This window comes from Babylonia areolata, chromosome 10 (assembly GCF_041734735.1).
Source record: "Babylonia areolata isolate BAREFJ2019XMU chromosome 10, ASM4173473v1, whole genome shotgun sequence".
Classification (NCBI taxonomy): Eukaryota; Metazoa; Mollusca; class Gastropoda; order Neogastropoda; family Buccinidae; genus Babylonia; species Babylonia areolata.
In genome coordinates this window covers 43,598,544-43,624,533 of record NC_134885.1, presented here as the reverse complement: position 1 = coordinate 43,624,533, position 25,990 = coordinate 43,598,544, and the positions used below count along the sequence as shown (strand labels likewise).

The 25,990-nt window shown below is 46.5% G+C and overlaps 1 protein-coding gene across 5 annotated transcripts in view; it reads left to right on the top strand.

Annotated features, from left to right (window-relative positions):
- Positions 1 to 25,990, top strand: part of LOC143286615 (glutathione hydrolase 1 proenzyme-like) — a 49,432-nt gene that overhangs the window by 10,379 nt on the left and 13,063 nt on the right. For 4 of the 5 annotated variants that reach the window (XM_076594254.1, XM_076594252.1, XM_076594253.1 and 1 more), the window contains exons 2-7: positions 14,505 to 14,869; positions 17,061 to 17,313; positions 19,544 to 19,641; positions 20,543 to 20,659; positions 22,563 to 22,767; positions 25,530 to 25,699. In XM_076594254.1, the coding sequence (XP_076450369.1) occupies positions 14,728 to 14,869; positions 17,061 to 17,313; positions 19,544 to 19,641; positions 20,543 to 20,659; positions 22,563 to 22,767; positions 25,530 to 25,699 (985 nt within the window). In that variant the 5' untranslated portion in view covers positions 14,505 to 14,727. The remainder of the gene's footprint in view (positions 1 to 14,504; positions 14,870 to 17,060; positions 17,314 to 19,543; positions 19,642 to 20,542; positions 20,660 to 22,562; positions 22,768 to 25,529; positions 25,700 to 25,990) is intronic. The other variant, XM_076594257.1, reaches the window with a different exon arrangement.

The following is a 25,990-nucleotide window of genomic DNA, read 5'->3' as shown; positions in this document are numbered from 1 at the left end:
CAAATTTGGAAGTATGCAGTCTTGCAGAGATTGTTTACGTGTTTCTTCATTGTGAGGTTTGAATCAAACGTCACACCCAGATTTTTCACTGAAGATACAAAGTCTACATCTGAATCCAATTTTAAGAGAGGAAGGCAAAGGGTTGTTTACAGACAGTGCTTGAAAAACATAATGATAGCTTCAGTTTTACTATCATTTATTTATAGTGTGTTTTGATTCATCCATGACTTAACGTCAGAAATACACTGTTGAAGTGCCCCAAATGGAAGAGTCAAGATCGGATATTCTACAGGCTCTATGCACTGTACAGTGTTCTATAGGCTCTATGCACTCTACAGTATTCTACAGGCACTGTACAGTATTCTACAGGCTCTGTACAGTATTCTACAGGCTCTATGCACTGTACAGTATTCTACAGGCTCTGTACACTGTACAGTATTCTACAGGCTCTGTACAGTATTCTACAGGCTCTGTGCATTGTACAGTGTTCTATAGGCTCTATGCACTGTACAGTATTCTACAGGCTCTATGCACTGTACAGTATTCTACAGGCTCTATGTACAGTATTCTACAGGCTCTATGCACTGTACAGTGTTCTACAGGCTCTATGTATAGTATTCTACAGGCTCTATGCACTGTACAGTATTCTACAGGCTCTATGCACTGTACAGTATTCTACAGGCTCTATGTACAGTATTCTACAGGCTCTATGCACTGTACAGTGTTCTACAGGCTCTATGTATAGTATTCTACAGGCTCTGTACACTGTACAGTATTCTACAGGCTCTATGCACTGTACAGTATTCTACAGGCTCTATGCACTGTACAGTATTCTACAGGCTCTGTACAGTATTCTACAGGCTCTGTACAGTATTCTACAGGCTCTGTGCACTGTACAGTATTCTACAGGCTCTGTACAGTATTCTACAGGCTCTGTGCACTGTACAGTATTCTACAGGCTCTATGCACTGTATTCTCCAGGCTCTGTGCACTGTACAGTATTCTACAGGCTCTGTACAGTATTCTACAGGCTCTGTGCACTGTACAGTATTCTACAGGCTCTATGCACTGTACAGTATTCTACAGGCTCTATGCACTGTACAGTATTCTACAGGCTCTGTACAGTATTCTACAGGCTCTGTACTGTATTCTACAGGCTCTGTGCACTGTATAGTATTATACAGGCTCTATGCACTGTACAGTATTCTACAGGCTCTGTGCACTGTACAGTATTCTACAGGCTCTGTGCACTGTACAGTATTCTACAGGCTCTGTACAGTATTCTACAGGCTCTGTGCACTGTACAGTATTCTACAGGCTCTATGCACTGTATTCTCCAGGCTCTGTGCACTGTACAGTATTCTACAGGCTCTGTACAGTATTCTACAGGCTCTGTGCACTGTACAGTATTCTACAGGCTCTATGCACTGTATTCTCCAGGCTCTGTGCACTGTACAGTATTCTACAGGCTCTGTACAGTATTCTACAGGCTCTATGCACTGTACAGTATTCTACAGGCTCTATGCACTGTACAGTATTCTACAGGCTCTATGCACTGTACAGTATTCTACAGGCTCTGTACAGTATTCTACAGGCTCTGTACTGTATTCTACAGGCTCTATGCACTGTATAGTATTCTACAGGCTCTGTACAGTATTCTACAGGCTCTATGCACTGTATAGTATTCTACAGGCTCTGTACAGTATTCTACAGGCTCCATGCACTGTATATTATTCTACAGGCTCTATGCACTGTATAGTATTCTACAGGCTCTATGCACTGTATATTATTGTACAGGCTCTATGCACTGTATAGTATTCTACAGGCTCTGTGCACTGTACAGTATTCTACAGGCTCTGTGCACTGTACAGTATTCTACAGACTCTATGTACAGTATTCTACAGGCTCTATGTACAGTATTCTACAGGCTCTATGTACAGTATTCTACAGGCTCTGTACAGTATTCTATAGGCTCTGTACAGTATTCTATAGGCTCTGTACAGTATTCTATAGGCTCTGTGCACTGTACAGTATTCTACAGGCTCTATGCACTGTACAGTATTCTACAGGCTCTATGTATAGTATTCTACAGGCTCTGTGCACTGTACAGTATTCTACAGGCTCTATGCACTGTACAGTATTCTACAGGCTCTATGCACTGTACAGTATTCTACAGGCTCTATGCACTGTACAGTATTCTACAGGCTCTATGCACTGTACAGTATTCTACAGGCTCTGTACAGTATTCTACAGGCTCTGTACTGTATTCTACAGGCTCTGTGCAGTATTCTACAGGCTCTGTACTGTATTCTACAGGCTCTGAACAGTATTCTACAGGCTCTGTGTACTGTACAGTATTCTACAGGCTCTGTACAGTATTCTACAGGCTCTGTACAGTATTTTACAGGCTCTGTGTACTGTACAGTATTCTACAGGATCTTTACTGTATTCTACAGGCTCTGTGCAGCATTCTACAGGCTCTGTGTACTGTACAGTATTCTACAGGCTCTGTACAGTATTCTACAGGCTCTGTACTGTATTCTACAGGCTCTGTACTGTATTCTAAGGCTCTGTTTAGTGTACAGTATTCTACAGGCTCTGTGTACTGTACAGTATTCTACAGGCTCTGTACAGTATTCTATAGGCTCTGTGCACTCTACAGTATTCTACAGGCTCTATGCACTGTACAGTATTCTACAGGCTCTGTGTACTGTACAGTATTCTACAGGCTCTGTGTACTGTACAGTATTCTACAGGCTCTGTACAGTATTCTATAGGCTCTGTGCACTGTACAGTATTCTACAGGCTCTATGCACTGTACAGTATTCTACAGGCTCTATGTATAGTATTCTACAGGCTCTGTGCACTGTACAGTATTCTACAGGCTCTATGCACTGTACAGTATTCTACAGGCTCTATGCACTGTACAGTATTCTACAGGCTCTATACACTGTACAGTATTCTACAGGCTCTGTACAGTATTCTACAGGCTCTGTACTGTATTCTACAGGCTCTGTGCAGTATTCTACAGGCTCTGTACTGTATTCTACAGGCTCTGAACAGTATTCTACAGGCTCTGTGTACTGTACAGTATTCTACAGGCTCTGTACAGTATTCTACAGGCTCTGTACAGTATTTTACAGGCTCTGTGTACTGTACAGTATTCTACAGGATCTTTACTGTATTCTACAGGCTCTGTGCAGCATTCTACAGGCTCTGTGTACTGTACAGTATTCTACAGGCTCTGTACAGTATTCTACAGGCTCTGTACTGTATTCTACAGGCTCTGTACTGTATTCTACAGGCTCTGTACTGTATTCTACAGGCTCTGTGTACTGTATAGTATTCTACAGGCTCTGTACTGTATTCTACAGGCTCTGTGCACTGTACAGTATTCTACAGGCTCTGTACAGTATTATACAGGCTCTGTGCACTGTACAGTATTCTACAGGCTCTGTACAGTATTCTACAGGCTCTGTGTACTGTACAGTATTCTACAGGCTCTGTACAGTATTCTACAGGCTCTATGCACTGTACAGTGTTCTACAGGCTCTGTACACTGTACTGTATTCTACAGGCTCTGTACACTGTACAGTATTCTACAGGCTCTGTGTACTGTACTGTATTCTACAGGCTCTGTACACTGTACAGTATTCTACAGGCTCTGTGTACTGTACAGTATTCTACAGGCTGTACACTGTACAATATTCTACAGGCTCTGTACAGTATTCTAGAAGCTTAATGCACAGAAGAGTATTCTACATAAAGTTCTTTGCCGGCTACGTGATAGGTGGCAAGGTGAGGACGATAGGAGAAAACCTGGTTCCTGTCAGTCTGTTCCGCCATGAAAATCACTGGACAGGCAGGGACTTTAATGTCCTCTCCGTTATCAGCCCTGGAGGCTGGCATCACTGCACAGCGCCACCCCACATAACTCATGGCAGCGACCGCTACATTTTTCTCTGCGCGTCAGGGCAGCCAGTCACAAACGTCCTTAGCGGCAGCCGCTGGCGTTAACGTTAATTCTTTGAAACGAGGGGGAGGAATTTTATTTCCTGTCACGTCACGCACAGTGTGTCTGAAGGCCCTTTAAGTGATCACAGCCATGGTCATCATCACTTCAACGTGGATCACGACTTCAAACAGGCGCTCTTGGAACTGTTGAAAATGCTTTGCTGAATTCTGAAAAAAAAAAAAAAAAAAAATGCTCATGTGGATCTGAAAGCATTTCATGAAAAGTACAAAGCATGACAGCGCATGAAGAAAGAGCGACCCATTGGAAGATCGAGGCCCTTCATCCAGGTCAGACAGACAGCGCTGCAAATGAATATCTCTTCTCAGCTGTCCCCCCCCTCTCTCTCTCACTCTCTTTCACACACACACACACACACACACACACACACACACACACACACACACACACACACACACACACACACAGAGTTTCAGTTTCAGTCTCTCAAGGTAGAGTCACTGCGTTGGGACAAATCCATACGCTACACCACATCTGTCAGACAGGTACATGATCAGCAGCGTGATCCAACACGCTTAGTTAGGCCTTGTCTGTCTGTCTGTCTCTTGAAACAACAGACCTCCACAGTCCTCTGTCTGTCTGTCTGGTGAAACAACAGACCTCCACAGTCCTCTGTCTGTCTGTCTGGTGAAACAACAGACCTCCACAGTCCTCTGTCTGTCTGTCTGTCTGGTGAAATAACAGACCTCCATAGTCCTCTGTCTGTCTGTCTGGTGAAACAACAGACCTCCACAGTCCTCTGTCTGTCTGTCTGTCTGGTGAAACAACAGACCTCCATAGTCCTCTGTCTGTCTGTCTGTCTGGTGAAACAACAGACCTCCATAGTCCTCTGTCTGTCTGTCTGGTGAAACAACAGACCTCCATAGTCCTCTGTCTGTCTGTCTGGTAAAGCAACAGACCTCCACAGTCCTCTGTCTGTCTGTCTGTCTGGTGAAACAACAGACCTCCATAGTCCTCTGTCTGTCTGTCTGGTGAAACAACAGACCTCCATAGTCCTCTGTCTGTCTGCCTGGTGAAACAACAGACCTCCATAGTCCTCTGTCTGTCTGTCTGTCTGGTGAAACAACAGACCTCCATAGTCCTCTGTCTGTCTGTCTGGTAAAGCAACAGACCTCCATAGTCCTCTGTCTGTCTGTCTGGTGAAACAACAGACCTCCACAGTCCTCTGTCTGTCTGTCTGTCTGGTGAAACAACAGACCTCCATAGTCCTCTGTCTGTCTGTCTGTCTGGTGAAACAACAGACCTCCATAGTCCTCTGTCTGTCTGTCTGTCTGGTGAAACAACAGACCTCCATAGTCCTCTGTCTGTGTGTCTGGTGAAACAACAGACCTCCACAGTCCTCTGTCTGTCTGTCTGTCTGGTGAAACAACAGACCTCCATAGTCCTCTGTCTGTCTGTCTGTCTGGTGAAACAACAGACCTCCATAGTCCTCTGTCTGTCTGTCTGGTGAAACAACAGACCTCCACAGTCCTCTGTCTGTCTGTCTGTCTGGTGAAACAACAGACCTCCACAGTCCTCTGTCTGTCTGTCTGTCTGGTGAAACAACAGACCTCCATAGTCCTCTGTCTGTCTGTCTGTCTGGTGAAACAACAGACCTCCATAGTCCTCTGTCTGTCTGTCTGGTGAAACAACAGACCTCCACAGTCCTCTGTCTGTCTGTCTGTCTGGTGAAACAACAGACCTCCATAGTCCTCTGTCTGTCTGTCTGGTGAAACAACAGACCTCCATAGTCCTCTGTCTGTCTGTCTGCCTGGTGAAACAACAGACCTCCATAGTCCTCTGTCTGTCTGTCTGGTAAAGCAACAGACCTCCATAGTCCTCTGTCTGTCTGTCTGGTGAAACAACAGACCTCCACAGTCCTCTGTCTGTCTGTCTGTCTGGTGAAACAACAGACCTCCATAGTCCTCTGTCTGTCTGTCTGGTGAAACAACAGACCTCCACAGTCCTCTGTCTGTCTGTCTGTCTGGTGAAACAACAGACCTCCACAGTCCTCTGTCTGTCTGTCTGGTGAAACAACAGACCTCCATAGTCCTCTGTCTGTCTGTCTGGTGAAACAACAGACCTCCATAGTCCTCTGTCTGTCTGTCTGGTGAAACAACAGACCTCCATAGTCCTCTGTCTGTCTGTCTGTCTGTCTGGTGAAACAACAGACCTCCATAGTCGTCTGTCTGTCTGCCTGGTGAAACAACAGACCTCCATAGTCCTCTGTCTGTCTGTCTGTCTGGTGAAACAACAGACCTCCATAGTCCTCTGTCTGTCTGTCTGTCTGTCTGGTAAAGCAACAGACCTCCATAGTCCTCTGTCTGTCTGTCTGGTGAAACAACAGACCTCCACAGTCCTCTGTCTGTCTGTCTGGTGAAACAACAGACCTCCACAGTCCTCTGTCTGTCTGTCTGGTGAAACAACAGACCTCCATAGTCCTCTGTCTGTCTGTCTGTCTGTCTGTCTGGTAAAGCAACAGACCTCCATAGTCCTCTGTCTGTCTGTCTGGTGAAACAACAGACCTCCACAGTCCTCTGTCTGTCTGTCTGTCTGGTGAAACAACAGACCTCCATAGTCCTCTGTCTGTCTGTCTGTCTGTCTGGTGAAACAACAGACCTCCATAGTCCTCTGTCTGTCTGTCTGGTGAAACAACAGACCTCCATAGTCCTCTGTCTGTCTGTCTGTCTGTCTGGTGAAACAACAGACCTCCATAGTCCTCTGTCTGTCTGTCTGCCTGGTGAAACAACAGACCTCCATAGTCCTCTGTCTGTCTGTCTGCCTGGTGAAACAACAGACCTCCATAGTCCTCTGTCTGTCTGTCTGGTGAAACAACAGACCTCCATAGTCCTCTGTCTGTCTGTCTGGTGAAACAACAGACCTCCACAGTCCTCTGTCTGTCTGTCTGGTGAAACAACAGACCTCCACAGTCCTCTGTCTGTCTGTCTGGTGAAACAACAGACCTCCATAGTCCTCTGTCTGTCTGTCTGTCTGGTGAAACTTGATACCGCTCAAGAACCAAAATTCACACACTTTTCTTGGCCTCCAGTTATTTTGAGCTGCAGATGCTGCTTCTGTGCCTTACATGTACATAAGACTGAGCAGTGTCGCTTAGATCACAGTCATGTATTTCCCGATCTGCTGATATATATATATATATATAAGGACTTCAGCCCGGTTGGACACTCCAGGTCACTTGCCCCCACCACCCCCTGTTACTGTTCAGTCTCCAAGCGAAGAGGACTTGACTGGAAGCATACAGCCCACAGCTGGCTTGGCTTGTTCTGTCTCCCCACCCACCACACCCCCCAGTTTACAGCAGCTCTATCTGTCTATCTGTGCTGTGTAAACAGTTTACAGACGGCTGGGGATCCAGTGATGGTGTGTTTGGGAGATAGAGCACTGTAAACAGCTGTCTCTCCGTTCCCTGCCTCCTCTTTGTCTCTCTCTCTGTCTCTCTCTCTCTCTTTCTTTCTCCCTCTCTCTCCCTCCATCTCTCTTTCTTTCTCCCTCTCTGTCTCTTTCTCTCCCTTAATCTCCCTCCATCTCTCTTTCTTTCTCCCTCTCTGTCTCTTTCTCTCCCTTAATCTCCCTCCATCTCTCTTTCTTTCTCCCTCTCTGTCTCTTTCTCTCCCTTGATCTCCCTCCATCTCTCTTTCTTTCTCCCTCTCTGTCTCTTTCTCTCCCTTAATCTCCCTCTCTGTCTCTTTCTTTCTCTCCCTCCCACTCTCTCTATGCCTTTCTGTATCTCTCTCTCTTTCTCTGTCTGTCTGCATGTCTGTCTGTCTGTCTCTTTCCCTCCCTCCCTCCCCCTGTCTCTCTTTCATTCTCTCCCCCCTCCACCTCTCTCTCTTTCTTCCTCTCCCTCCCTCTCTCTGTATCTCTCTGTCCCCCCACCCCCCCTATCTCTGTCTTTCTTTCTTTCTCTCTCTCTTTCTTTCCTCCTTCCCTCTCTCTTTGTATCTCTGTATCTCTCTGCCTGTCTGTGTATCTATCTGTCTCTGTCTCCCCCCCCCCCCGCCTCCCTCTCTCCCGACACGGCGTCAGAGGGTGGTATTCGCTTCCAAACAAACCCACGGACACGTCAACTAGTATCTCAGTGAACTAACTAACTAACCACTTGGCGTTTTCTAGTGTTTTGGTTTTTTGGTCTTTGGTCTTCTCCCCGTTTTGCTGGATGTTTGTGGCCTGGGTGGCTCCCTCAATGTAGCGCTGTGGCTGTGCTGTAGTGTGCTGTGTAGCGTTGTGCTGTGTTGTGTGCTGTGTTGTGTGCTGTGTTGTGCTGTGCTGTGCTGTCTTTTGTTCTGTGCTGTGCTGTGTTTTGATGTGTTGTGTTTTATGCTGTGCTATGCTGTGTTGTGTTTTGCGCTGCGTTGTGCTGTGTTGTGCTGTGTTTTGTGCTGTGTTTTGTTCTGTTCTTTTTTTGTGTGCTGTGTTGTGCTGTGTTTTGTGCTGTGCTGTGTTTTGTGCTGTGTTGTGCTGTGCTGTGCTGTGTTGTGCTATGCTGCGTTGTATTGCGTTGCGTTGCGTTGTGTTATGATGTATGGCATTATATAGTGTTGATAGTGTTGTATTGTGTTGCATTGCATTATATCCTATCATATCGTATTGCATTGTGAGTATTGTGCTTAGTATGGGACCTTGCGTTTCGTTGTGTTGTGTCGTGTTGTGTTGTGTTGTGTCGTGTTGCGTTGTGTTGTGTTGTGTTGTATCGTGTTGTGTTGTATCGTGTTGTGTTGCGTCGTGTTGTGTTGTGTTGTATCGTGTTGCGTTGTGTCGTGTTGTGTTGTGTCGTGTTGCGTTGAATCGTGTTGTGTTGTGTCGTGTTGTGTTGTATCGTGTTGCGTTGTGTTGTGTTGTGTTGTATCGTGTTGTGTCGTGTCGTGTTGTGTTGTATCGTGTTGTGTTGTGTCGTGTTGTGTTGTATCGTGTTGCGTTGTGTCGTGTTGTGTTGTGTCGTGTTGTGTTGTGTCGTGTTGTGTTGTGTCGTGTTGTGTTGTATCGTGTTGTGTTGTGTCGTGTTGTGTTGTGTTGTGTCGTGTTGTGTTGTATCGTGTTGCGTTGTGTCGTGTTGTGTTGTGTCGTGTTGTGTTGTGTCGTGTTGTGTTGTGTCGTGTTGTGTTGTGTCGTGTTGTGTTGTGTCGTGTTGTGTTGTGTCGTGTTGCGTTGTGTCGTGTTGTGTTGTGTCGTGTTGTGTTGTATCGTGTTGTGTTGTGTCGTCTTGTGTTGTGTCGTGTTGCGTTGTGTCGTGTTGTGTTGTGTCGTGTTGTGTTGTATCGTGTTGTGTTGTGTTGTGTTGTGTCGTGTTGCGTTGTGTCGTGTTGTGTTGTGTCGTGTTGCGTTGTGTCGTGTTGCGTTGTGTCGTGTTGTGTTGTGTCGTGTTGTGTTGTGTCGTGTTGCGTTGTGTCGTGTTGTGTTGTGTCGTGTTGCGTTGTGTCGTGTTGTGTTGTGTCGTGTTGCGTTGTGTCGTGTTGCGTTGTGTCGTGTTGTAATGCACTGCACAGCTTCATGCTCTATATGTTTGTTTCGTAATTTGACCAGAAACGATTCCACTTTTTGACTCACTTGTGTAAACAAAGTGAGTCTATGTTTTTACCCTGTGTTCAGTTTGTGTGTGTGTGTGTGTGTGTGTGTGTGTGTGTGTGTGTGTGTGTGTGTGTGTGTGTGTGTGTGTCTGTCTGTCTATATGTGCGTCTGTATGTCCTTGGTAAACTTTAACATTTTCTCTGGAAATACTTTGTCCATCAATACCAAATTTTGCTTTAAAATAGTAGGAAAAAAATCTTCAGTCATACAATGATACGTTGTAAGTCTCTCGAATTATGCCGTATTTCCCGAATCATTAACGGATTATTTCGTTGAGGCTATTTCCGGGATTCCGAAAACACCATATTACCGCGTCTCAGTTGCAGTGGCCAAGGCGCTGCTTTGTAAGAAGACGACGTGACCTGGTTTTTCTCGTTGGCAATTAAATGGAAAGAAATACAGATTATGGACAGTTTCAGTTTCAGTTTCAGTTGCTCAAGGAGGCGTCACTGCGTTCGGACAAACCATATACGCTACACCACATCTGCCAAGCAGATGCCTGACCAGCAGCGTAACCCAACGCGCTTAGTCAGGCCTTGAGAAAAACAAAACAAAAAACCCCCCAAAAAACAACAACAACAGGGGAATAAATAATAGATAAGCTTACATAAATAAATAAATAAATGAATAATAATTATAATATAGAAAAAGGTAGTAGTAATAATAATAGTAATACTAATAAAATGATTTAAAAAAAAATAAAAATAAAATAAAATAAAATAAAATAAAATAAAATAAAATAAATAAAATAATAAATTAAAAAAAAGAAAAAAAAAGAAAAAAAAAAGACAACAATGGTGATAAATAAGCGAATAAATGTAAAACATTAAGACACACATTCACACACACACCCACACATGCACAACAGAAATCCACCAAACATGCAGTTTCACAGATATGAAAGCACAGTCAAATACATATAAACGTACATGAGCTCCAACACACACACACACACACACACACACATTACCTTGCACCTCCTCTACCCCCCTCCTCCACACACTCATTTCTAGTCTACGCTCCTCTACCCCCCTCCTCCACACACTCATTTCTAGTCTACGTATCGCAGCTTCCACGGCACACACACACACACACACACACACTCACACACACAAACACACACTCACAGAGATGAACACTTACTTGTACAAGCACACACACATACGCCCATATCTCCCACCCCCAACCCCACACACATATATACAAAGATACACACACACACACACACACACACACACACATATACGTTCCAATATCCTGTTGCTCCCACAGTGTAGGCATGCATATACTCACATACCTCATCCTCTACCCCACCTCCCCCCGCACTCCCACCCCCTCACACACACACACACACACACACACACACACACACACACACACACACACACACACACGTACACAGATCTCTCCTGACACTTGTGTACACTTACACTCTCGCGCATTCACAAACGCACTCAAAAGCACAGACCCACACATCCACACAAACACACACGCACAGAGGCTGCCACTGACTGGCCGCAAGAGGGATGGGAAAAGATCTCTGATGCCAAAAACGTGGCGTCTAGTGTGTTGCTCAGTCTATTGTATTTGGAAAGGCCCACAGAGACTCTGTTCCGTTTTGAAGAAATTTGCGCAATGTTGGTTTGGAAATGATGCCGATATTTGTTTGATTTGCAAAGCATCGTGCTCTACCTTTCGTGTTAGACTTGCGGCCGCTCCCTCTCTCTGCTTTTATTTCTTTGAGGCGATCGATGGTGTGATGGCCTTGTACCTGTTCTTTTTGGTATTCTTTGATTTTTCTGAGGATTTCCGATTTTCCTAGATGTAGGCCGCTCGTTGGTGTTGCGTTACCAGCAAGTCTGTCAGCTCGCTCATTTCCCTTAACACCTGCATGTCCCGGGCAGTATGACCATGTGAGTTTTTTAATCTGAAAGTTGCGCATTGCCTTATGCCACTCTGGGCTTCCCATTCCGTTTTCAATTTTCTGTATGAGGTTCATTGAGTCGGTTAGAATCATGGCATGTTGGTTTCCGGGCATATGGATGGACGATAGCCACTGGAGGGCATGTGTCACAGCTTCAACTTCCATCGTTAGGCTGGAGGTTGTGACTTTGTAGGCAGCATTCTCTTCCCTAACTGTTTTTCCATTTTGTTTCGCAGTGAATCCCCAACCGTATTGGTCTTTGGTGACTGAGCCATCTGTGTATTGGATGATGTCCTCTTCTTTACTGTTTTCTTCTATGAGTAGTTTCACTTCCGCATCAGTTTTGCCCTCTGGCCATTCCCGACAATGTCTTCCTAGAGTGGGTGAAATGGCTGTGTTGAATAGATGGTTGAGGTTTTCGGGGTTTTTCTCCCATTCTTTTGTTTCTTTCAGGTCTTGTAGTCGGCATACTAGCTGGATTGTGTCTTCTGCTTGCCCCAACCATCATCTTCCTCGTCCTAGGCGGCTGCCTTTTGGTTCTTTGACTGCGTCATGCAGTGGGTTTTGAGGGTTTTCTAATGGACAGAACACATACAGTGACACAGACTGCATCATCGACGTGTTTACTGCTTATGAATATTCTAATGTGGATACTCAATTACTGCTTATGAATATTCTAATGTGGATACTCAATTACTGCTTATGAATATTCTAATGTGGATACTCAATTAACGAGAATGAACATAAAAGAGAAATTGAATCGACCGTGCCATACTTTCCCAGGAGTGCAACTAAAATTATCGTACATCTATCTAGATCCAGAGAAAACGGCTGAACGTTGCAGTGTGTTTGCGGCGATGGCAACTGCGTCTCCCGGTTTACCGCGGACTTTAAAGAATTCTCAAATGCCCGAGATACGCCAGAATAACATGATTTAAACAGCGTTATCCCTTCGAATACCGCAATCGATTTATCGCCCTTTATAAAGCATTCTTATATATTGATTTTTGAACGTCATTGATAGATCTGCAATAGTGCAGATACTATGACAGTTTCTTCCCACCCGAACATGCTGGGTTCAAATTGCACTCAGGCCTTTTCTTTTTGTTTGTTCTTTTTTTTGTTTTTGTTTTTGGTTTTAACTCACTCAGTACGGCCAGTCCTCTCTTCTCCTCTACACAGACCCCTCGGATGTCCAGTGGGTGTCTCAATGATCCAACCTTTAGCTTCCGTCGTCAGAATTGTGGTATTCTTTGTCAACATTCACCTCTTCAGTGTAAGAGCCTTCCGCTTGTAATATTTTGATGGTGGTAATTGGGGAGAAACGCTGTTAACGTCGTCTCTCTCGCCGTTCGTATGGAGAGAGTTAATACGAAGCTTTATAATAACAAATACTGAACACATTTTAACGATTATTAATTAAACTTATTTTTCTATTTTTTAAGTGCATCACAAGTAAGTCTTGAAGGCCTTGCCTCTGTTGTGTTCACCATTCAACAGGTTCCCCCACAAAATCAACACCCAGACGCTGTGAGAAAGGGGCTTTCAGCTTCCACAGCATGCTGGTGCTAACAGATTACAGAACCACGCTACAACATTCCAGTCGGATTAATCAAGATGCATTGTATTGTACTGCATTGTTTTGCAGAGTATTACAGAGTATTGTACTGTACTATTTTGTATTGTATTGTACAGTATTGTTTCTATTGTACTGTACTGTACTATTTTGTATTACTTTGCACTATATTGTATTGCACACACACAGACACCGTGACAGTGACTGCCTGCTGGTCATGGCCTCTGGGCTCCGACCTCTTCTGTCCCTTCTTGTTCTTGTTCTTCTATCCCTTCTTCCTCGTCCAACGCAAGTCTAGACAAGGGAAGCTATCCAATCTCGCTCTCTGCTTTGGCCACAATGTGGGTTTGTTCCCTTTGGTCAGGAAGAAGAGACTCCACACAAATTTGCAGAACCAGCTGCCTTTTTCTGATTTCCTAAGTTTTCTTCTCTCTCTGTGACCCCCCCCCCCCCCACCCTCTCCCTCTTCGTCTGTCGCTTTCTCTGCCCCTGTCTACGTCTGTCTCTGTCCACTTATAAAATGATGATAAAGAAAAGATTCAAGTGACAAAATGTTCACACGGGGCAATGCCCTTTGTTTCATCATAGCGACCGGGGAATACAGAGAGAGAGAGAGAGAGAGAGAGAGAGAGAGATGTTTTATTTCAGAAGGACCGGCTGATTTCCACTCTGACATTGCCGGACTCAGAGCAAGTTTTCAGGGCTGGTGATGCATTGTTTGTGAAGTTTTTTGAGCGGCAGTCAGCAACATTGCACATGTCACATTGTACGTAGCCATTAGCACCACGTTGTGATGAACACGTTGCTATGGTGTGCCGGAAGGGAGATCACTTTGTCCATGGTGTTCTTCCTTCATTTTCTTTCTTTCTTTCTTTCTTTCTGTTTAACCATGGACGCTGATGATAAATTGCGATGAAGCACAGAAGAGACCCCTGGCCAGTTCATTATCACAGTTTCCTGTCAATCATTGTCAGTTTCAAAGAAGTGACAGAACGTGCACGAAGATCTACGCACACACACACACACACACACACACACCGGCAGACACACAGACACAGGCAGACACACACACACACACGGGCACACACACACGCACACAGACACAGACACAGACAGACAGACAGACAGACAGACACACACACACACACACACACACACACAGACACACAGACACAGACATAGACACACACAGACACACAGATACACACACAGACACAGACACACACACACCACACATAGACACACACACAGACACACACACATACACACACACACACACACAGACCAACCCAACCCACCCCAACCCATTCCAAACCACCCCAACCCACACAACCCAGCCCAGCCCAACCCAACCCCAACCCTATCCATCCCATGAAAGATCTGATGCCTGACTGTTTATGATGCAGCCTGATCTGAAGACGTCAAGAAACAGCCAGCCAAGGACCACGCCATTGCCATTCACCCCACGTGTGACGTCAGAGGAACACTCCCCTCGTCAAGCCACTCACTGACGTCATTCGCCCAACACGTGACGTCATTCACCCCCCACAGGTGACGTCATTCACACCACAGGTGACGGCAGAGGGAGACGGACTCCGCGTCAAGCCACTCACTGACGTCAGCAAAGCTATGACGGAAACGGAGCAGAAGGTGCCAGGTGACGTCATGATGCCTGCCGTCAGCAATGACGTAGACGCTTCCTGTGAGGGAGGGGGGGCCAAGGCAGACCACACTGCCATTGTCATGTCTGGACAGGGCACAGCTGTATCAGGTCAGTGAGGAGAGAGAGAGAGAGAGAGAGAGAGAGAGAGAGAGAGAGAGAGAGAGAGAGAGAGAGTCAAAAACTGAATTTTGAACACATAAAAAAGATGACAAGAACTATAATACATTACATGCACAAACACGTTTGGGGTACATGATAAAAAATGTAGGCAGTGTGGGAGAGAGGGAGAGGCATATGTCATGACTGTCAATGACATCAAAATGTAGGCAGTGTGGGAGAGAGGGAGAGGCATATGTCATGACTGTCAATGACATCAAAATGTAGGCAGTATGGGAGAGAGGGAGAGGCATATGTCATGACTGTCAATGACATCAAAATGTAGGCAGTATGGGAGAGGGGGAGAGGCATGTTATGACTGTCAATGACATCAAAATGTAGGCAGTATGGGAGAAGGGGAGAGGCATATGTCATGACTGTCAATGACATCAGAAACAACACAGGGAATAAATTCCAATCAGGAACAACAGTAAGAATACATTATAATGTTTTTAAGTTCTTCATGCGTTATTCTCAACTAAATTTCTTATATGCATGCATTTTTGTTTTTATTTAATGAGCTATGGTAGTAGATAACATGGCACTCCATAATTATTCTCCTGAATAAACATGACTAGACTTGAAAATATCGACACTTGGGGGTGGCACCATAATCTGGGGTGGATGATGGATTGAGTTAGTGACAAATTTGCTTCTTAAAGAAGGAGCAGTGCCAGACATGATTTTAAACATAAGAAGTGCATTGTTATATATAAGCTTCGATTTCAGTGGGTGAATATTCAACTGTATATAATCAGATATGGAGAAAGATGGTGATTTCAGAAGAATCATTTCTAAGGCACGCCTATGTAGGCTCAGTAGCGGTTTCAGAACGTTGTCGCTAGCTGAGTCCCAAATAGTTGAAGCGTAACTGATATGGGATTCAATGTAGGCATAAAAGATTAATTTTCTACAATGCAAGTTCAAGAATTGTTTCACTTTAGATAGTTTGTGTGTGTGTGTGTGTGTGTGTGTGTGTGTGTGTGTGTGTGTGTGTGTGTGTGTGTGTGTGTGTGTGTGTGTGTGTGTGTGTGTGTGTGTGTGTGTGTGTGTGTGTGTATTTCACAGCGCCATGATATGATAAGACCAGGATAAGTTATCTATTGTAACACCAATAATTTTATGACAATCAACTGCCTCCGTTGTTCCCATGATTGTTGATGTAAGGTGATGGGGGATTTGACGAAAATATTTGGCGCGTTTGCCTTGTAGTAATGATTAAATATTTGGTTTGATTCGGGTAGATACTCATGTGATTTAATTCAGACCATCCAAGCAATTAACCAATACTCTCTTGTAAAGCTGAAGATACCATATTCAAGTTAGTGTGGATAGTGTGAATGGTAGTATCATCGGAAAACATTTAACATGATGGTCTTAAGTACAATGCAAGTTGTTTATATATATCTACAAAATAAGACTGGACCTAAAACAGAACCTTCAGCGACATCATATTTGAAGCTGATAATGAAGACAAAGAGAAATATACAAACCACACGCAAAGAACGCGAATTAATCAGCAACGTAAATAATGCTTCCTCTGCTTCCAGTGACAACTGATGACATTTTCTATTGTTTGGGCAGTGCTTTACTATACGTTATTTTTCTTTGAATTTACACACACACACACACACACACACACACACACACACACAATTAGAGCTATAAATCTCACGAAAAAAAATTTATGCAGTGAGGATGAAAAATGGAAAAGAAAATGAGAGAAGATATTGCTTCACACACACACACACACACACACACACACACACACATATACATATATATTCCGATAATGATGGTGATAAAGATGACACTACTACTACTACTACTACTACTACTACTACTACTACTACTACCACCACAGCTAATAATGGTGATAATATTGAGAGCAAGATGATACTACTACTACTGCTGCTGTTGCTACTAGTACTACTGCTGCTGCTACTACTACTACTACTACTGCTGCTGCTGCTACTACTAATGCTGCTGCTGCTGCTACTACTACTACTGCTGCTGCTGCTACTACTACTACTACTACTGCTGCTGCTGCTGCTGCTACTACTACTACTACTGCTGCTGCTGCTGCTGCTACTACCGCTGCTGTTGCTACTAGTACTACTACAAGACAGAACACTGTGATCAGCAGACTCGGCAAGTAGTGACAGCAGAGAGAGAGGAGTGTCGGGGAAGGCGGACAGCGGGCGCTACCTGTGCTGCCCGTGCAGCAAGCTGGTGGTGTGCTCTGCAGTGGGCGTCATGATCACCGTCTACCTGCTGGCCCTGGGGCTGGGGCTGGGGCTGGGGCTGGGGGCGGCCCCCCGGGGGGCAGGCCAGGGGGGCAGGAGGCCGGTGGGGGCTGTGGCGGCTGACCACACAGCGTGCTCTGAGGTGGGCAGGTGAGTGGACAGCAGGATGACACACTGACAGACACACAGACAGCAGGATGACACACTGACAGACACACTGACAGCAGGTGGACACACTGACAGACACACTGACAGACACACTGACAGCAGGATGACACACTGACAGACACACAGACAGCAGGTGGACACACTGACAGACACACTGACAGCAAGTGGACACACTGACAGACACACAGACAGACACACTGACAGCAGGATGACACACTGACAGACACTGACAGACACACAGCAGGTGGACACACTGACAGACACACAGACAGCAGGTGGACACACTGACAGACACACTGACAGCAAGTGGACACACTGACAGACACACTGACAGCAAGTGGACACACTGACAGACACACTGACAGCAAGTGGACACACTGACAGACACACTGACAGACACACTGACAGACACACTGACAGCAGGTGGACACACTGACAGACACACAGACAGACACACTGACAGCAGGTGGACACACTGACAGACACACAGACAGACACACTGACACCAGGTAGACACACAGACAGACACACTGACAGTAGGTGGACACACTGACAGACACACTGACAGACACACACAGACACACTGACAGCAGGTGGACACACTGACAGACACACTGACAGACACACTGACAGACACACTGACAGCAGGTGGACACACTGACAGACACACTGACAGACACACTGACAGACACACTGGCAGCAGGTGGACACACTGACAGACACACTGACAGACACACTGACAGCAGGTGGACACACTGACAGACACACTGACAGCAGGTGGACACACTGACAGACACACAGACAGACACACAGACAGCAGGTGGACACACTGACAGACACACAGACATCAGGTGGACACACTGACAGACACACTGACAGACACACTGACAGCAAGTGTACACACTGACAGACACTCTGACAGCAGGCGGACACACTGACAGACACACAGACAGACGTGATGACTGATGTCGTTGTGGGAACATTGTGGTGGAAGGGTTGTTCCATGACGTGATTACTGATGTTGCAGGGACATTGTGGTGGAAGGGTTGTTCCATGACGTGATGACTGATGTTACAGGGACATTGTGGTGGAAGGGGTGTTCCATGACGTGATGACTGATGACCGATGTTACAGGGACATTCTGGCAGAAGGGGTGTTCCATGACGTGATGACTGATGACCGATGTTACAGGGACATTCTGGCAGAAGGGGTGTTCCATGACGTGATGACTGATGTTGCAGGGACATTCTGGCAGAAGGGGTGTTCCATGACGTGATGACTGATGTTGCAGGGACATTCTGGCAGAAGGGGTGTTCCATGACGTGATGACTGATGTTGCAGGGACATTCTGGCAGAAGGGGTGTTCCATGACGTGATGACTGATGTTGCAGGGACATTCTGGCAGAAGGGGTGTTCCATGACGTGATGACTGATGACCGATGTTACAGGGACATTGTGGTGGAAGGGTTGTTCCATGACGTGATGACTGATGTTACAGGGACATTGTGGTGGAAGGGTTGTTCCATGACGTGATGACTGATGTTACAGGGACATTGTGGTGGAAGGGGTGTTCCATGACGTGATGACTGATGTTGCAGGGACATTCTGGCAGAAGGGGTGTTCCATGACGTGATGACTGATGACCGATGTTACAGGGACATTCTGGCAGAAGGGGTGTTCCATGACGTGATGACTGATGTTGCAGGGACATTCTGGCAGAAGGGGTGTTCCATGACGTGATGACCGATGTTGCAGGGACATTCTGGCAGAAGGGGTGTTCCATGACGTGATGACTGATGTTACAGGGACATTCTGGCAGAAGGGGTGTTCCATGACGTGATGACCGATGTTACAGGGACATTCTGGCAGAAGGGGTGTTCCATGACGTGATGACTGATGTTGCAGGGACATTCTGGCAGAAGGGGTGTTCCATGACGTGATGACTGATGACCGATGTTACAGGGACATTCTGGCAGAAGGGGTGTTCCATGACGTGATGACTGATGTTGCAGGGACATTCTGGCAGAAGGGGTGTTCCATGACGTGATGACTGATGTTGCAGGGACATTCTGGCAGAAGGGGTGTTCCATGACGTGATGACTGATGTTGCAGGGACATTCTGGCAGAAGGGGTGTTCCATGACGTGATGACCGATGTTGCAGGGACATTCTGGCAGAAGGGGTGTTCCATGACGTGATGACTGATGTTGCAGGGACATTCTGGCAGAAGGGGGGTCTGCAGTGGACTCAGCTGTGGCCACTCTGCTGTGTGTGGGTGTTCTACAGCCTCACAGCATGGGCATTGGTGGAGGTGTGTGTGTGTGTGTGTGTGTGTGTGTGTGTGTGTGTGTGTGCGAGCGTGCGTGCGTGGGTGTGTGAGAGCGTGCATACGTGTATTTGTGTTTATGTATGCGTGTAGCATACATACAATGCAAACGAAGCACTTTTGTTCAACAGGTTTAATTTATTATGTATTTTACATTTTGTTGTCGCTACGTGATCACCATACTGTGTACTTGACCTCTTTCTAGAAGCCGGAGGCCTTGAGATTTAAAGTTTTGTTATTGTTCTTGTTCTCTCTCTCTCTCTCTCAACCTGTGTGTGTGTGTGTGTGTGTGTGTGTGTGTGTGTGTGTGTGTGTGTGTGTGTGTGTGTGTCTGTCTGTCTGTCTGTCTGTCTCTCTATATGTGTCTGTCTCTGTCTCTCTGACGATGGTGATGATGGTGATAATGATGACGATGGCGATGATGGTGACGATGTTGTCTCTGTCTGTCTCTCTCTGACGACGATGATGATGACCGTGATGATGGTGACGATGGTGATGATGGTGACGATGATGATGATGGTGACGATGATGATGATGATGGTGATGATGATGACGATGGTGACGATGGTGATGATGGTGACAATGGTGATGATGGTGACGATGGTGATGATAGTGACGATGGTGACAATGGTGATGATGGTGACGATGGTGATGATGATGGTGACGATGGTGATGATGATGACGATGGTGATGATAGTGACGATGGTGACAATGGTGATAATGATGACGATGGCGATGATGGTGACGATGTTGTCTCTGTCTGTCTCTCTCTGACGACGATGATGATGATGATGACCGTGATGATGATGATGATGGTGATGATAGTGACTATGACGATGACGATGACGATGATGATGATGATGATGATGACGATGACGATGTGCAGGTGTGTTCCTGGTGGTGTACGACAGGAAGACGGGAACAGTGGACACATATGACGGCAGAGAGGTGGCCCCTCTGGCTGCTACCTTTGACAGATACGTCAACAACTCCTTCACCTTCGGTCAGTGTGTGTGTGTGTGTGTGTGTGTGTGTGTGTGTGTGTGTGTGTGTGTGTGTGTGTGTGTGTGTGTGTGTGTGTGAATGGGACCGCACAGTCGGGCATCATCCACTTGACAGATACATCTTAGGGAGTGTGGCTCACATTTCCTGACCAACACTGCAGGTGTCTGTATCTCACAGCCTAGTGGATGAGGGCACAGCCTCAGACCTCAGACCTAAACGGACCCCCATAGCAACATCTTCATCACCCCCATAGCAACATCTTCATCACCCCCCATAACAACATGTTCATCACCCCCCATAATAGCATCTTCATCACCCCATAACAACATCTTCATCATCCCCCATCTTCATCACGCCCATAACAACATCTTCATCACCCCATAACAACATCTTCATCATCCCCCATCTTCATCACGCCCATAACAACATCTTCATCACCCCATAACAACATCTTCATCACCCCATAACAACATCTTCATCACCCCATAACATCTTCATCACCCCATAACAACATCTTCATCAACCCCATCTTCATCACCCCATAACAACATCTTCATCACCCCATAACAACATCTTCATCACCCCCATAACAACATCTTCATCACCCCATAACAACATCTTCATCACCCCCATAACAACATCTTCATCACCCCCATAACAACATCTTATCACCCCATAACATCTTCATCACCCCCATCTTCATCACCCCATAACAACATCTTCATCACCTCATACGTGTGTTGAATTGTGAATAGGATCAAACCCCAATGTGTGTGTTGAATTGATGTGATAGGATCAAACCCCATTGTGTGTTGAATTGATGTGATAGGATCAAACCCCAATGTGTGTGTTGAATTGATGTGATAGGATCATACCCCATTGTGTGTTGAATTGATGTGATAGGATCAAACCCAATTGTGTGTTGAATTGATGTGATAGGATCAAACCCCATTGTGTGTTGAATTGATGTGATAGGATCAAACCCCATTGTGTGTTGAATTGATGTGATAGGATCAATCCCCATTGTGTATGCTGAATTGATGTGATAGGATCAAACCCCATTGTGTGTTGAATTGATGTGATAGGATCAAACCCCATTGTGTGTTGAATTGATGTGATAGGATCAAACCCCATTGTGTGTGTGTTGAATTGATGTGATAGGATCAAACCCCAGTGTGTGTGTTGAATTGATGTGATAGGATCAAACCCCAGTGTGTGTTTTGATTGATGTGATAGGATCAAACCCCCATTGTGTGTGTTGAATTGATGTGATAGGATCAAACCCCTTGTGTGTGTTGAATTGATGTGATAGGATCAAACCCCATTGTGTGTGTTGAATTGATGTGATAGGATCAAACCCCAGTGTGTGTGTTGAATTGATGTGATAGGATCAAACCCCAGTGTGTGTGTTGAATGTGTGTTGAATTGTGATAGGATCAAACCCCAATGTGTGTGTTGAATTGATGTGATAGGATCAAACCCCAATGTGTGTGTTGAATTGATGTGATAGGATCAAACCCCAATGTGTGTGTTGAACTGATGTGATAGGATCAAACCCCATTTTGTGTTGAACTGATGTGATACAATCAAACCCCATTGTGTGTTGAATTGATGTGATTGGATCAAACCCCATTGTGTGTTGAATTGATGTGATAGGATCAAACCCCATTGTGTGTTGAATTGATGTGATAGGATCAAACCCCATTGTGTGTTGAACTGATGTGAATAGGATCAAACCCCATTGTGTGTGTTGAATTGATGTGATAGGATCAATCCCCATTGTGTGTGTTGAATTGCTGTGATAGGATCAAACCCCAGTGTGTGTGTTGAATTGATGTGATAGGATCAAACCCCAGTGTGTGTGTTGAATTGATGTGATAGGATCAAACCCCATTCTGCAGGCAAGTGGTCAATCGGAGTGCCGGGAGAAATACCGGCCTACTGGAAAGCTCACCAGAAACATGGCCGCTTGCCGTGGAAAAAGCTCTTTGCTCCCGCCATTGACATGGCCGCTAACGGACATCCGCTGTCCTATTCGGCTGCGCGCGCACTCCGCGTGCTGAGGGACGTCTTCGGTAAAAGGCTGAAGGATTATCCTGATCTGTGGTAGGTTGTGTGTGTGTGTGTGTGTGTGTGTGTGTGTGTGTGTGTGTGTGTGTGTGTGTTTTATTGAGAGAGAGAGAGAGAGAGAGAGATAGAGAGAGAGAGAGAGACAGAGACAGAGAGAGAGAATGTGTGTTTGTGTGTATGCGTGCGTGCATGTGTGTTAGAGTGTGCGCGTGCACGTATGTGTGTGAGTGAGTGTGAGAGAGTGAGTAAGTGTGTGTGTGTTAGTATGTGTGCATGCGTGCGTGCGTGTGTGTGAGTGGGTGTGAATGTGTGTATGGGGACGGGGTGGGGGTGGATTATGTTTATAAGGGTTTCTGTAGGTTGTGGACAGGTGAAGTGTGTGTGTGTGTGTGTGTGTGTGTGTGTGTGTGTGTGTGCGCGCGCGCGTGCGTGCGAATGTGTTTTCATTCATTGATCTACTGATTGATCCATTGATTGATTAATTCCTTCATTCTTTCTTTCATTGACTGCTGTCTGTGTCTGACTGACTGATTGGCTGAGTCAGTCTCACGTTACCTCAATCATCCATTCAGTTAAAGTCGTTCCTTGTTTTTCTTTTCCTGACCCATAATTCCCCAGGTGTGTGCTGTCCCCACCCCTCCCCACTTCCCATCCCAAACATGGAATATATTAGTTCAGAAGAAACTGATGAAGAATTACAAGAATAAAAAGATGGGTCCGAAAGAAATGCAACGATACAGGTAATTGGATTGAGTATTGTCCAAGGTTCAGTATATTGACCATGACGACAAAGTGGGTAAGAAACTAATACAACACTAATAACTCGATCGAGTGTGTGAAAGGGTCAAGGTATTAATTATGACTATATCATGGATCAGGAACAAATACGATGGCAAAGCTAAATCGAATGTGTAAGTTTCATTTTTAGTTTCTCATGGAGGCATTCAGACAAATCCATATACGCTACATCACATCTGCTTGGCTGGTGCCTGACCAGCAGCATAACCCAACGCACTTAGTCAGGCCTGGAGTGCATGCCTGTATACTTGTGTACTTATCAGAGTGGATTTCTTCTACATAATTTTGCTAGAGGACAACACTTTCGTTGCCATGGGTTCTTTTTCAGTGCGCCAAGTGCGTGCTGCACACGGGACCCCCTTTCATCGTCTCATCCGAACGACTAGACGCTCAGTTCGATTTTCCAGTCAGACTTGGGAGAAAGGGTGAGAGCGGGATTCGAACCCAGACCCTCACGGACTCTGTACTGGCAGCTGAGCGTCTTAACCAGCGACGTCAGTCAGTTCATGTCTGGCTGTGCTGGTGACCAGTCAGTGACGTCAGTCCATGCCTGGCTGTGCTGGTGACCAGTCAGTGACGTCAGTCCATGCCTGGCTGTGCTGGTGACCAGTCAGTGACGTCAGTTCATGTGTTGTCGTGACCAGTCAGTGACGTCAGTCCATGCCTTGTTGTGCTGGTGACCAGTCAGTGACGTCAGTTTATGTGTAGTAGTGACCAGTCAGTGACGTCATTTCATGTCTGGCTGTGCTGGTGAACCAGTCAGTGACGTCAGTTAATGCCTTGCTGTGCTGGTGTCCAGTCAGTGACGTAAGTTCGTGTGTAGTAGTGACCAGTCAGTGACGTAAGTCCATGTCTAGTGGTGACCAGTCACTGACGTGACAGCTCTTCCACCTGATGAAGACCTGTGCTGGGTCTGTCAGCCAGGTGTTCTGCAAGGCCAACAGCTCTTCCACGTGATGAAGACCTGTGCTGGGTCTGTCAGCCAGGTGTTCTGCAAGGCCAACAGCTCTTCCCCCTGATGAAGACCTGTGCTGTGTCTGTCAGCCAGGTGTTCTGCAAGGCCAACAGCTCTTCCCCCTGATGAAGACCTGTGCTGTGTCTGTCAGCCAGGTGTTCTGCAAGGCCAACAGCTCTTCCCCCTGATGAAGACCTGTGCTGGGTCTGTCCCCAGCCAGGTGTTCTGCAAGGCCAACAGCTCTTTCCCCCTGATGAAGATCTGTGCTGTGTCTGTCAGCCAGGTGTTCTGCAAGGCCAACAGCTCTTCCCCCTGATGAAGACCTGTGCTGGGTCTGTCAGCCAGGTGTTCTGCAAGGCCAAGAGCTCTTCCACCTGATGAAGACCTGTGCTGGGTCTGTCAGCCAGGTGTTCTGCAAGGCCAACAGCTCTTTCCCCCTGATGAAGACCTGTGCTGGGTCTGTCAGCCAGGTGTTCTGCAAGGCCAACAGCTCTTCCACGTGATGAAGACCTGTGCTGTGTCTGTCCCCAGCCAGGTGTTCTGCAAGGCCAACAGCTCTTCCACCTGATGAAGACCTGTGCTGGGTCTGTCCCCAGCCAGGTGTTCTGCAAGGCCAACAGCTCTTCCACCTGATGAAGACCTGTGCTGGGTCTGTCCCCAGCCAGGTGTTCTCCAAGGCCAACAGCTCTTCCACCTGATGAAGACCTGTGCTGGGTCTGTCAGCCAGGTGTTCTGCAAGGCCAACAGCTCTTCCACCTGATGAAGACCTGTGCTGGGTCTGTCAGCCAGGTGTTCTGCAAGGCCAACAGCTCTTCCACCTGATGAAGACCTGTGCTGGGTCTGTCCCCAGCCAGGTGTTCTGCAAGGCCAACAGCTCTTCCACCTGATGAAGATCTGTGCTGGGTCTGTCCCCAGCCAGGTGTTCTGCAAGGCCAACAGCTCTTCCACCTGATGAAGACCTGTGCTGGGTCTGTCCCCAGCCAGGTGTTCTGCAAGGCCAACAGCTCTTCCACGTGATGAAGATCTGTGCTGTGTCTGTCCCCAGCCAGGTGTTCTGCAAGGCCAACAGCACGGAGCCCAAGGAGGAGGGGGACACAGTCTGGATGCCGGCACTGGCGGACACTCTGCGGGGTCTGGCGGCACATGGCCCTGACTTTCTGTACAGCAACACCTCCACTGCTGCCAGGAACTTCGTGAGGGACGTGCAGAGTCTGGGTCAGTCTGGCTGTCTGTCTGTCGGTCTGTTGTCTGTCTGTCTGTCCCTGTCCTGTTTGCCGGCGTTCCGTGCCCCCTCACCCCCATCCCTCCCTGCAGCCACTTGCGTGCTTCAGACGTCCCCTGGTGATGTCCCCTGGTGATGTCCGATGTCCCCTGGTGATGTCCCGTGGTGATGTCCCCTGATAATGTCCCCTGGTGATGTCCCCTGGTGATATCCCCTGGTGATGTCCCCTGGTGATGTCCCCTGGTGATATCCCCTGGTGATGTCCCCTGATGATGTCCCCTGGT